The sequence below is a fragment of the Lepisma saccharinum genome, chromosome 27 (assembly GCF_977018435.1).
Source record: "Lepisma saccharinum chromosome 27, izLepSacc3.1, whole genome shotgun sequence".
In the NCBI taxonomy this organism is placed as follows: domain Eukaryota; kingdom Metazoa; phylum Arthropoda; class Insecta; order Zygentoma; family Lepismatidae; genus Lepisma; species Lepisma saccharinum.
In genome coordinates this window covers 52098047-52112548 of record NC_139255.1, presented here as the reverse complement: position 1 = coordinate 52112548, position 14502 = coordinate 52098047, and the positions used below count along the sequence as shown (strand labels likewise).

Sequence of the window (14502 nt, the reverse complement as noted above, 5' to 3'; positions counted from 1 at the left end):
GTTGTAGATGATGATATCGTCCTTGTCGAACGTGACGTGCCAACTGCCTATCTTCCACACGACCCTCCCGGAAGGGTCGGGTGATGGATACAAACCGAAAACTTCGTCTCTGTCATCGCCTTTGGTGCTCAGATATTTGGCTGCGGTCGGTCCTAATCGTATTCCCTCGACGGAAGACGAACTGCTGCTGCTGCTGGGCGACGGAAACCTAGTTGGAAGCGATGGCAGTTGGAAGTGTTGGAGAGTTGTGGTGGGTGAAGGAGGAGTGGGAGGATAGTCCGTAATGTTGCGAACTGCCACCGGCACCAACTCTGTGATCAAATCCTTGTTATGTTCGACAACATCTTTGATTTCTTTGCCCAAGTCACCGATTGCATCGATGAGCTGTTGCTCCTGTCGCTTCTTCTGCTCATAATATCCACGATTCTCTTCCTTCAACCCTTTGAATCGTTTAGCAAGGTACTCGTTCAACTTGATGTTTTCTTCGGCTTTCCTTTTGGACATTGCAAAATGAAGTTTTGGACCTATCTGTTTTCTTACAATTTTGTTATTTTATTTCGACGGAAGAAACAAGACAGAGCTGTCAATGAAATGATATTGTTGATAATCTTATCTTTTTTGTTGTTCGTCTCGTACCATTCATCTGAAAATTTTCTAACACTCTGCTTATGATATCCATCAAGCATGTCTTCCATTTCGTCTGTTATTGCGTGAAGATCTTCGGTATTCATGATCTTTTTCCCCGTGATTTTAAATATGTAGTCCTTCATGATCATCTGACACGGCGAACTATCGGCGATATCAATTATTCTGTGGATGTTATCTTCTTCTTTACCCGACACAATCTTGAATATCTGATGGAGCAGCTCCACAGGAAGGTTAGCAGATCGTGATGTATTCATTTTTTCTTTTTGTTCGCATCGTACTATTATATTACATTTTCCATCACGATAAACTCGTTGATCTTGTTACGATACTTCCCCTGGTTCGGTTTGCGAGTCATGTCTATCGTGGCGAAGCCGTAGTCGTCAGCATTCCAGCAATGCGTGCAGAGGTTGCGAAACGACTCGTACGTCATATCCCCTCCGACGAACTCGTCGTACACGTGCTTGAGGTTGGTGGCATCCTGCCGAAATAAGCAAATGAAGTTTGCGTTGTCCCTGATCAGTTGCTTGGGGATCTTCGAGAAGGTCTGAGCCAAGTAAAAGCAGTCCATGCCCTTGTGGCGACCTCGAGTGAAGTAGTTGCGAACCTCTTCCTGATTCTCGAGGATGACGTCGTAGAAGACAACCACCGAATTCTCACGACTCTCGTCCAAAGGTACCATCTGCGAGGCAAAGGTGGCTATTTCAAGATCATCGTAGATTGCAATCAGCTGTCGGTATTTCGATTGCTCGAGACTCTTGGAAAAGACGTACAGGTGTCTGTTCTCCCAATCGAGCCAGTGGGGAGCCAGGATGAAATTGTCTACCATCAATGTGGTTTTGCCACAACCCGAGGGCCCCACGATGAGGCATCTGATACTTTCGGGGAGCAATTCGCCATTTTTCTTTCTTCCTTTACCTTCGCCAACGTCCGGGAGCCTCTTGGTCACCTCCCAGCTCATATGATATGGACAGCATCAACCCAAGAATTCTGCGAAGAGGGAAGGCCGAGCCACTTGACGTAAAGTTTGCCCTTGCTGCGTCGGAGCACTTTCTCCACAAGGTAAGTGTCCGGGAACCTAGTGGCGGACAGTTCCTGCTCGTAGAATCGACCCTCGATGTCCTCACCGTCCGCGGTGCTCTTCAGCTTGTAGGTGGGGATGTAGGGAGGTGATGAAGGCAGGAGAACATCGGTCACAGTGAAAATTTATGTAGACCAGTTTCGAGTGAAACCTTTGTCGAACACTCCGGGGCGTTTGAACTTGCTCACTCTCACCTTGTCTCCTATTTTATACTTTGGTTTCTTAATTTTTTCGCCAGTGTTTCGTTTGCAGTACACTTCGGAGAGCAGCCACCTTTCGTTTCGCTTGGACACTTCCAAGGGTTTCATCCCGATCGTCCTGTGAATTCGGTTGTTGTATTCCTCCACCAGTTCGGGCACCAGATCCACCCACTTGTAGTTCCCGCGGAGGGTGCACCGTTTCCACATGAGTCCCTTGAGGGTCCTGTTGAATCGCTCCACGATGCTTGCTTTCAGCTCGCTGTAGGTTGAATAGTGAAGAATACCGTTCTTCTTGAGCATCCTCCCGAAGGCAGAGTTGTAGAATTCCCTGCCTCGATCGGTCTGCAGGAAACAAGGGGATCTCTGTTTGAGAACAGAAGCGAAAGCTTTGCTGACCTCAACCCTTGTATTGTTTTTAACGGGTATCGCCCAAGCGTACTTGCTGAAAGTGTCGATCACGGTGAGGAGGTATCTGAATCCCTTGTTGATCTTGTGAAGTCCCTTGAGATTCCCCGTGCTCATCTCAACGAGATCGGCCTGCCAGAGGTCGTCTATCCCTTTGGTGACCACGGACAGTCGAGGATAATTCCTGCGGGTAGGTTTGTGCAGTTCGTTCACGATAGCTGCTCTCATGAGGCTTATAGACAACAAAGGCTCCGATGCAAAAATATGGATCTATTATCTTCTTTGCTTACTTGCTTCCTTACGATAGACGACTGACACTGGCGACGGGATAGGAGAGCACCAACTCCAAAAAAAGCGGTATCGGATGCTCCATATTCGTCTCGATAGATTCAGCGAACAGACGATCTCCAACGGAAACGTTGTCGTACGAGACTCCGACTTTCATGTTGTCGTGCTTGATCCTGAACAAACTCTCCCCGTGATGTAGACTTATCGCGACACCGCTCGGGGGATGCAAGTTCACAATCCGGAGACTTCCGCCACCTAGCGAGAGTTCGTAGAAGATGCTATTGTTGTTGAAGATGAAGAAGATCTTGCCAGTGTTCTCTTCGAACTGCTTCACAATACCGTTCAACTGGACGATTGTAGCTGCCAACAGGTCGGTTCGGAAAGCAAGCAAGGCATCGTCAAGCATGTCTCGAGCTTTGACGACCTCTTCGCTGGATATCTTGACGTACTTGGGAAGCGTGGCGCCAGGTTTCCTCCTGTTGTAGCCGAACACGTTGGTTGGCATGTTATAGCACATTTCTTTCTTTCCCACTGCTCAGACTATTTTATTAATTTTTCCTCTTCTTGCTTCGAGAAAAAGTTCTCGCAGATATTTTTACTGGTAAAGATTTTCTTTCGAAGCCAACGCCCTTTTTTCCCTTGAGTAATTAACCAAGAACAGAAAAGATGCTCATCGGTAGAGGAAATGCTAGAATTTGTATTGTTTCTTTGTTTTCGAAAGCATACTTCATCCCCTGAAGAGCGCTCGTCTTGATTTGTTAGTTAAATTTAGCTTGCGGCTCAAACAACAGTAACACCAAGCAAGAAAGCGTTTGTTTTTTTCCTCGGTTAAAGAGCCAAAAGTGCCACTTATCATCGCTAGAAACAAATATTGAAATTTTATTTTCACTTTTGTGTTGTACAGCATAAAAATATGAAATGCACAAAAGACTTCGAGGCTCACGCGCACAAAATTGATCGGCCATGAAATGTTCGGGAGGGGCTGTCTGACCAATCAGAGCCATTCACCATTGGAAGAGGTTAGGCTAGTTCGTGCATGATAGAATAAATGTTGACAACTCACTAGGTTAGTTTAACTCGTAAAATATTGTAGTGAAATATTTATGGCAGAGTTGGCAACGCTGACAGTTACCTGCGTTAGGTTTGAAAAAAAACGTGAAAGGGGGTTATTATTTTGAGCTGTTCGAAAAATAACCGTGAAGGTACTGCTCTATAGGTGCTTTCCCGTGAAGGTACTGGGTTAACCGTGAAGGTACTGCTCTATAGGTGCTTTGCCGTGAAGGTACAGCTCTATAGGCGCTTTGCCGTGAAGGTACTGCTCTATAGGCGCTTTCCCGTGAAGGTACTGTGTTAACCGTGAAGGTACTGCTCTATAGGTGCTTTGCCGTGAAGGTACTTTAAAATATACAGCGTAAAAGGCTACGATTCGCTACTACCCTATAGGTGCTTTCCCGTGAAGCATAAAATATACAGCGTAAAAGGCTACGGTTCGTTACTACCCTATAGATGCTTTCCCGTGAAGGTACTGGGTTAACCGTGAAGGTACTGCTCTATGGGCGCTTTCCCGTGAAGGTACTGTGTTAACCGTGAAGGTACTGCTCTATAGGTGCTTTGCCGTGAAGGTACTTTAAAATATACAGCGTAAAAGGCTACGATTCGCTACTACCCTATAGGTGCTTTCCCGTGAAGCTTAAAATATACAGCGTAAAAGGCTACGGTTCGCTACTACCCTATAGATGCTTTCCCGTGAAGGTACTGTGTTAACCGTGAAGGTACTGCTGTATAGGCGCTTTGCCGTGAAGGTACTGTGTTAACCGTGAAGGTACTGCTCTATAGGTGCTTTCCCGTGAAGGTTAAAATATACAGCGTAAAAGGCTACGGTTCACTACTACCCTATAGGTGATTTCCCGTGAAGGTACTGGGTTAACCGTGAAGGTACTGCCCTATAGGTGCTTTCCCGTGAAGGTACTGGGTTAACCGTGAAGGTACTGCCATATAGGTGCTTTCCCGTGAAGATACTTGGTTAACCGTGAAGGTACTGCTCTATAGGTGCTTTCCCGTGAAGGTACCTTAAAATATACAGCGTAAAAGGCTACGATTCGCCCAAAATTACCGTGAAGGTAGTGCTCTATAGGTGTTTTCCCGTGAAGGTACTGGGTTAACCGTGAAGGTACTACCCTATAGGTGTTTTCGGGGGTTAACCGTGAAGGTACTACCCTATAGGTGATTTCCCGTGAAGGTACCTTAAAATATACAGCGTAAAAGGCTACGAATCTTCCGGATGAGTCAGCTCCGCTATTTTTATACTACTTGAGATTGCGCACCAAAGCGACAAGCGGCACGCGCCACTTATCGCTTGAGGATTTCCCCAACCGAGCGCTGGCCTGTGCTTCCCGTCATGCCGCTACGATGTGAAATGTTGCTCTTGATTGGCTCCTTTCCAAGCAACATGTGTCGCTTCGGTATGAAAGTTGCCTTGGACCGAATGACCCGTGTCGCTTTGGTGTGAAATCCTCGTATCGTTTGTCGCGTGTCGCTTTGGTCTAAAATCTCCTTGAGGAAACGGTGCAGTCAGAGCTTGTGTCCCTACGGTTCGAAAGGCTGCATTGATTTCCGACTGCTCGCTTTCAAGCGACATTTGTGGTTTGTCGCCTCGGTATGAAATATCTCTCAGGATACTATTTGTATTCTAATAACATAGAAAAATAAACTCTAATACACAGTCCAAGACCTGACGTCCGGAATCACATTGCGATGTTTCTTCTTGTGTTACGCATGCTATTTATTTATTAATTTTATTTTACTTTTCTTTCCAAATTAATGCCATTTCGTGACTGCAAATTACTCCACAAATATAACTGTTTCCATCAATTCACTTACCGCCTTTCTAGAGAAACAAATCTACACAATATATTCCAAAAACTAACTAAGCCGCATTACTTTCATAACAAAATTAGCACCTGGGTCGATCGCACTGCCATCTACTTGTCATCGTCTCGGAGAACCAGTTTCTTGAGTCGTTTTCCACACTACGTTATTCAAGGCGCTGTAACCACGGCATTGTTGGCATTATAGAACATTAGACTCACAAGAAGCTATCCACGCGAATTTACAGTTAAATTTCGTCCAGTAGAATTACGCTCCGCTCGGGATATATCATTACTGCTTACGATTCCCAAACTCGCTTCATAGAAGTCACATTTCCTGCGAGGAACTCTAAGCTACAACCAAGGACCGGTGCCTCCAACCATGTTTCCTTCTTCCCTTAAAAGTAAAGTTATTTATCGGGATCTATGTGTTTCAGTAGCGTATACTGGTTTAAGAGCCTGGGCTATCGCACCATATCATAGTGTTCAAATGGACAAAAATTTGCTGGTGGCGCTGTTTTTTTTAACTCATTTGGGGGTGGTGGGTTGAAGTGATGTGACTCTGTGATTAAAAATATATACCTCATAAATAAAACACGGAAATATACACTGTCAGTAAAGAAAGGATTTCAAGAATTTCATTCTTATTTGCATAAATTAGAGGCCTATATTGTGAAATATTATGTAGGCCTATATACGAGAAGAAAAATAAAATTTCAACCTACCTATTTTCACGATTTGAAGTTCGGATACTCCTTGTTGGCGTCGTTGCCTTGAGACTAAGGGGTCCCGGGTTCGATGAATGGTGGTTTAGATACCACTTTAACTGTAGGTCCGATCCCCATTAGCTTATCTGTCCATAAAGTGGACATACAAGAAAAATCCTCAACGATTTGAAGCTTATCGTCATTCGTAAGCCGAAAAGATAGCTTATTAATTATGTCCCTCATTTCAGTTCACTACACAACACACAGCACATATCATTCACAAAAAGAACAATCCACTCACTACTGTATTCACTCCCTGCCTCTAAATAAATTCCACGCACCAAGACCACTCGACGCGATCTAGACTAGAACTGGTCCTTGTCATTTCGGTAAACCATTCCCGTTCAGCCAACAATTTTCTACTCCCCACTGTATCTCTAGTTGTTTGAAGGTCAACGACCTTTTTTTCAACTCCTCTGCAAGCGTTCAATGATGCTTGTCCCTGCCACATGACACTTTTCCCTTGCCCGCGATAATTTGGCTTCAAAATTATATTATATTTTTGGAAATTATATTTTCCCATTCCTGGGAAAATTACATGGTGGGAAAAATTGGTTTGCAACATTGATCGGAGCCCTGTCAAGCTTACTCGTCACCCCCATGGAGTTGCCCGCCAGCTGGGCCAAGCGTCTCGCGAATTCAAAGAAAGCGGGCAATGTTTCCAACTTCTAAGAAATCAGGTTCATCTTCTTATTGAAATGAACAATTTTATGCACATTTTCTGATAGATATTCTTTTTCTGTATTTTATTCCCTGAGTCTGGGCTTCGCAGATAGCCTAGATAGCCCCGAATATACGCCTGTGATGTGTTTAAGAAGCATAATAAAAGGGGTAGCGAGAGGGTATACATAATCGGCTCAGACATGACATACTGAGAGATATCTCTGTCATTCAGGTGCATACCTGTTCTCTTTTGTCCGCATGTGTTCAACAGATTTCAAAATAACTGATCCTTGATTTCCATTCCAATCTTCTCAGGTCGGCTCGGCTACTTGGATATACCGGGTGTCCCAGAAGTCTTTCCCTGATTACAAACTTTATTCATATCTGCTATATGCAAGGTAGGGATGTGAAAGTGGTTCCAAAATGTTGGGGAACTAACCAAGTTTATTCGTTACAGGATTCAGTAAAGTGCCTGTAGTGTAGAAGTGTCAGTGCCAAGGAATCCGGAATTAATGCTCTTGACATCGGGTGGCATCTTTCCATACAATGTTTCTTGGACTTGACAGGATTTGGGAATGAAGATAAATTCCATTTTTTAAATACCAACTTATTGATGGCAGATATTCTAGACGAAATAATTCTGTACATTTGAAAGTTCCTCTGCACTGTTATTGGTGACCGAGTCTCGTGATACCAGAGGACATGCTGAGCTTTTTCCTGATTTGTGAACATTTCCGGTTTTCTGGGAACTGACACTGCTACACTACAGCCATTACTCAAGCCTGCAACGAATAAACTTGGTTAGTTTTCCAACATTTTGGCACCACTTTCACATCTCTACCTTGCATATAGTGGATATGAATAAAGTTTGTAATCAGGGAAAGACTTCTGGGACACCCGGTATAAACTCCAGTACATGTCAATTTAGATCTGGCTGTCAGGCTTTCCAACGGGTTAGGCAAGTAATGGAGTTCGTAAGGTCTGCATTCCAAACCGACGAGAACATCCTGTCTTTGCGATATGCTTTTCTTATGTTCGTCTACAACAATAGTTTGCCCCCTGTCCCAGCTTTACTATGGGAGAAAATTTTGGCAGTGACGTAATTTTTTTCAAGATCAAGTGTTTACTTTGGCATTTTTCACTTCATAATTGTTTGTTATAATTTAATGAAAATTGGTATTAATTTTATATGGCAATCATCTGCAATTGATTAATTAAACATGCTTTAAGACTTATAACTTATTTAGATTACTTTTAAAAGTAACTGTGAGTTACATTTGAAAATGATCAACTGTAGCGGGTTTACTTTTGCTAGAGTGAGATTATTTCTGTAACAGCTCTGCCCGTTCTGCGCTTGCACCTTGGGAGCGAGTCATAACTCCCGACGCTTCCAATCAAGAAGTGAGCCTCTGACGTCATCTCTACTCTGCGCCTATAGCCAACTCTATTGCTCAAGCAGTACACTGTTCGTAGGCTCGCTGGCTAGACTCGCGCAGTCAGCTGGAGATGTTCCGAATGCACTCGGACTCTAAGGGTTATTATGATATGAACAACCGACAATATTCTTTCAAGGAACATAGCGAGAGACAACAAAGCGAATGGGATAATCAGTAATACAAAGACAAATTTGTTCATCCGTTACATTTTTTTCTTTTTAATATCTTGCACAGAGAGTTTGTAAGACTATCTTCTGTTTGTCTTGAACAGTGACTTTCATTTGTGATGGTAACTTCTACATTTAGTGGTGAAATTCCAAAAATACCCTTATTAATATTTATTTTGTATAAAGTTACGTTACCTTTTCAAGGTAAAAAAAATAGTTAAAATAACTCAGCATTTAACTACGGTACTTTTCCTAACAACTTCGATGTAATGCTTTTTATATAAACTACATAAACATGTATTTATATAAATTATTAATACAATTACTATTAAAAAAATAAAATATAAAGTAAATGTTAAAATAATTAGAATGAATTAATTGAATATTTAAAGATTGATTGAGTTAGTGTTTCAAGTCTACTTTATGCACAGTAAGGTTAATTGGGACTGGACCTACAGTTTAAAGTGGGATCCGAACCACTATGTGCCTCCACAGGGTATCGAACCCGGGACCCCTTGATTACAAGGTGACGACGCTACCACTGCGCCATCGGAGAGGCCATTGAATATTTAAAGAACCACTCCTTGTAACTTTATATATCCCTTGCCCACCAAGTAATTCACTTCACCCACTAAATGCACTTCTTTTTCCTCTGCACTCAATAAGTATTAAGATTCCATACTAAGTAAGGCAATTACTTTAAGTGGGAGACAAACACTTCCAAAATTAAATAAGATTAAAGATAATATTGAAATATTTTATATTATTTAATAAATCGATTCTACTTATTAAACATAATAAAAAAAATATAATAAACAATTTTGTTTAGCCCACTGCTATAATTAACATATAAATAAGATGCCTGAGAAAGGATTACCATGATAGGGTATAATATACACGAAACCTAACATGTTCTTATTATTCTGTAATTGAAACAATTAAACTTTCTCCAATGGTATCAAATCCCATAGTGCATCACACTTTCACAATCCAACCACAAGACTCTCCTCTACAGCGTTCTCTTTTCTACAGGCTTCTTCACTCATATAATAACCTGCCTTCTAATGTGGACATATTCTTGCCAGAACAAAGTTTTAGACAATTGTTAACGATGTACGTATAATTTTGATTTGTTTTCAGTGCCATCTTGTACTCTATTTTGTTGTTGTTATTGTTATTTTCCTGCTGTTACTGTTTCAGTGTAAAATGGTCATTCAGTATTGTATCTGAAACTTTAGGTAAAATAAAAAAAAATTGAAAGGTAGGCTAATTAAGCTAGAGGGCTCATAATGCACACAACCCCCCCAAATAATATTCTTATTATTAATAAATAATTATATTTTACGTACCTTTGGCCATCACACGGACCAGGACATACAGTGTTTGGAAGGACAGTGATTAATATGACAGCTGATAATGCTTTCATAACAAGACCAGCGTAGCGAAACGAACGACCGATGGCCAAACAATGCAGAAGGATATTTACCGCTTGCTCTTTGGAAATTGATTGTAAGCGACTTGCTGCGTGACTTCAAAAACAACGTTACCATCCTCAAGAAAGAATCACCAGATTGGTGATTGGTTTCTGTTCTACTTTCTTAACTTGGCGTGCTTTTAACTTGATCGCGAAGGCAGGAATTCACAAATATACATCCATGGTCTTAAAGTGTAGTCGAACATAGGAGGACTGAGTTTGCGACGTGTTACAAAGATGCAAAGTGACCGAGATATTCAGTTGTGTGTTAGCCGACTTTCGTTGCTGAGTGGTTAACTCAACTCGCTACGACGCCAGGGGTCCCGGGTTCGAATCTCGATCTGAGCATGGGTGTTCTTTGTGAGTGTCCCTTCACCAAACAAACCAAATCAATCAATTTTGGTTTAGCCAACTTTCGTGATGTAGTGGTTAGCAACGTTCTACGAAGCTCGCTGTCCACGGTTCGAATTGAATGTCTTGTCTCTCTGCGTTGGTTTTCACCCCTTTTGTTTACCAAGCCCATTTTGCCAGGTAAGCTCCTTGCTACCGGGCCAATTTTAAGCAAAATGCAGAGTTTCATTTAGATGACTGTAGATCGGAGGCTGATTGCCCTAGACAGACGAATGATATATCGTTATACGCGGAATGAATAATACATTCGGACTACATACAATTTATGCACATTGAGTGTATACATGTATGCGGGGGGAAGGGAGGAAACGAAAATTCCAAAATTTTTGAAGAAAAATTCCCCTTCCTCCCTCCGCCCCTGGACAACAAAGTACAGGACATTGTCAAAATACACATGGAAATGATCGCAGGCATATTTGGAACAAGAAAATAATTGCATTAATATCATACGAGTAATAGAACACTTGTACCCCCCAAAAGACATGTCTATGCGCCACTGACTCAGTTTCAAAGGAAGCAGCCATTTTCCCGGCATCCTCCCTTTTTTATTGGGGAAAGAGTCTTTACGGTGCAGTATTTGTGTTAACAATAATACAAAAGAAGAAAATCGAAATTCCAGCTAAAATTAGGGACATTATGACGTAAAAACTACGACCCTGTCCAGGTATCTATATATAGATAGCTGGTAAACAAGGGGTATACCTAGAGGTATCTATTTATAGATAGCTGGTAAACAATAGGTTATTTCAACTCGTTACAACGCCAGAGGTTCCGGCATAGGCGCCGACTTTAGGGGTAAGGCACTATCTGCCCCCCCCCCCCGCCCCCAATTTACGTAGAAGCACACACTTTATGTACATTTACATCAGGATCGTATATTCCACGCTAGCTAGGCTCTCTGCGAAGCCTGAAGTCTAGAATGTAAAGTACTGAAGACAAATCGATTGGGAACTGTGAATTAACCTGATTTCAAAAAGAAGATAATGGCGATTCTGAAGTTGGCAACCTGAATTCTTAGGAGTTGGCAACCTGAATTCTTAGGAGTTGGCAACCTGAATTCTTAGGAGTTGGCAACCTGAATTCTTAGGAGTTGGCAACCTGAATTCTTAGGAGTTGGCAACCTGAATTCTTAGGAGTTGGCAACCTGAATTTTTATAAGTTGGCAACCTGAATTCTTAGGAGTTGGCAACCTGAATTTTTATAGGTTGGCAACCTGAATCTTTATAAGTTGGCAACCTGAAGTTTTATAAGTTGGCAACCTGAATTTTTATAAGTTGGCAACCTGAATTTTTATAAGTTTGCAACCTGCGTACCGTTGGGATGGCAACGTGGCTTCCTTGAAGACGTCGAGAACGAGCCTAGTCTTCCCCCCCCCTCCTCCATAGCCTAGGCCCACTCAGGTGTCATACTGAGCTAGTCCAGGTCTTTGACTCGGCATACGCCACTGATCTACATATATAAAGTATTGTTTATGACGATCTTGCTACCCCGAAATTTACGTTGCCCCTCCAAAAATGTATCTGAAGTTGGTGCCTTTGGGTCCCGGGTTCTCGAGTGCCGATTCATCAATTTCATCATGTCATCACTCATTCTCACCCTTCGCGATTAGCCAAAGGTGGCAGAATAACGAAGTAAAATAAATCAAATCAACCAATCAATTCATTATTAATGTAAATTGCCAAAATTGACACACATACGTAGAAAGTTATGCAAAATAATAAAAATTCAATAGTCAAGTGTCCATTAACGAGGAGTCGATTATGATAGGGGAACTTAACGGATCCGTTCACAGGTCACTACTACGACGTTGGGCACCTATGTACTGTATTTATGACTTTACACAATATGGGGCTTGGAATTGCCCGTGGAGAATGAAGGGACGGCGTGTTGAATAGTGGACTAACAGTATAGTCACCGAAGGTCTTGTGTTTGAATCTCTGCAATCGTATCTGCGAGTGCCACTTCATCACAATTCTACATAATCATTCATCCTCGTTGTCACGAGAAGCAGAAAAGTAACGTATAAGGAAAAACTAATGTGAATATTAATTTCCTAAGGAAAATTAGGGATGAGAGATGGCACACTGACTACCACTTTCCATGTAATATATTTTTTCCCCTTTCACGCTTATTATCTCTACATGAAACCCTTTTATGGCTTAATAGTAGATCCAGTGTTAGCTTATGAAATGGTTTATCCATTTCGCTGAAACACACCAACCGTTAAAAGCCTACTCGTGTACTTGCAAACAATTCCTATATCGTATTGATGATGCTGTTGTGTAATGGAATCAATCATATCAACTTTAGTGTGTTACAATATGACCAAGAAGAATAGAAGGGACATTTAGACCAAAGTACACCAAACTGGCCGAGAGATGGCGCTACTTTGCGTATTTGAAACTACATGGCGAAATACCAAGAGTAAATTCTTGAATTCTGTAATAAACTCTTGTTGTTAAGAACTTTATAAGATTGCCTATTTTACTAGACAGATGTCTGAGACAATAGCAAATTATGTCGCGTTAGAATACTACTTGCAAGAGATTTATCGAAGAATTTTTTAGGCCTTCACATTTATTAATCTCCGAGATATCGACAAGTCGCTAGATTGATCAAACAATCCCTAATCGATAGTTTATTCCCACAGTTACAATATAATATCCCATTTGAAATAGAATAACATGAGATTTTCCAATACAAACTTGTTCATGAAGTACGCATCGTTATTCATTGTCACTATTAGCCTAAAGAGGCTGAAAAGAGAATGTTATTGAATTACTGCTGTTGAAAACTATTTTGATACAAGTGCAATTTTGTTTGTTCTTATGTTAATTTCATAGTGAGTCAACTATTTGAAAATACGAAATTTGCCCTGTGCTGCCACAACCAGTGAGCACAATTTCCTTTTACTAAGTTCAAAATTTCCCTTTTTCATACAAACTTTCCCCGGTTCCCATACAAATTATTATTATTATTATTATTACTATTATTATTGACCCCATAAAAATTAAATTTAAAATGTTAATGTTGATTGAATGACAATAAAGAGAGCATATAGGCAAGATTGATGATATCAAACGGTACCTTTTTGGGAAAATATACGAGATACGAACATTTTCATAACAATAGGTAACACTAGGTTAATAGTCTGTGCTATTACGATAAACTTTAAAATCTAGATAATGGGAAGGGTTTGATTGCTACCAAGTTAAATTAAATTTTTAAATTGTACTTTGTGGAAAATATCTCTCACATTTCGAAAGAGCTCAAGACTAATATATTAGTCTGATGTCATCGAATTTTCCTACAATCTTAAAATTTTCCATCAGATTTTTCTTTTCACCTTTTTACCTACAATTTTACACGAATTTTCCTTCCAGGGTGTCGGCCAGTTGAGAATATCATGAAAGTCAAGAAAAAGTAAAGAAAACAAGAAATAGGTCAAGAAGTCAAGAGCTTATACTTGTGGTCAAGAATTTTTGTTATCACATGGACCAATTCATTTAGTTCGTTACTTCACTTTTACGCCCCTTTGGCTAATCGCGAAGATGATGATGAATGGCGGTAAGATCAGATGGATGAAGAGATATTCACAAATATATAGGGACGACAACATGAGCTCCACATAACAATATACTGGCTGTGAGTCGAGATGCCAGTCTGCCAAATTCAGTCCACGATGCATTCATAGATAAAGCGAGTCTAATTCTCTTGTTAAATACAGCTTCAGTTTTCATCTAAACTGCCCCTGGTAGGCTTCATCATTAAATGAATATTTATTTTCTTAATTGCTAATTTCCAACTTTACCCAAGTAGGAGTCGTTCAAAGAAATCTTAAGAAAAACGAAAAATGATCATGAAAAAGTCAAGAAGTTTGTTTTTTGGTCGACACCCAAGTGGCAACACTGATTTAACAGTTTATGTGGCACCATCCTGATTACCAGAAAACGCTATTATCTTCGGCAGTGCGAAGGTTCATGGCTGCAGCAAGACAGGACTTCCATCTGTCCCTATCCTGAGCAAGATCTATATACTCTTTTCTATCCCTACCGATTTCCTTTAGGTCCATCTCAACATTATCCCTTCATCTTCCTA

General features: G+C 41.1%; 1 protein-coding gene across 1 annotated transcript in view; it reads right to left on the bottom strand.

Moving 5' to 3' along the window:
- The window catches only part of LOC145980065 (glycine receptor subunit alpha-2-like), a 114510-nt gene extending 104514 nt beyond the window's left edge, over positions 1–9996 (bottom strand). The window contains exon 1 of the mRNA XM_083113056.1: positions 9869–9996. Coding sequence (XP_082969182.1) covers positions 9869–9945 — 77 coding nt within the window. The 5' untranslated portion in view covers positions 9946–9996. The remainder of the gene's footprint in view (positions 1–9868) is intronic.
- Between the last annotated feature and the right edge of the window lie 4506 nt (positions 9997–14502).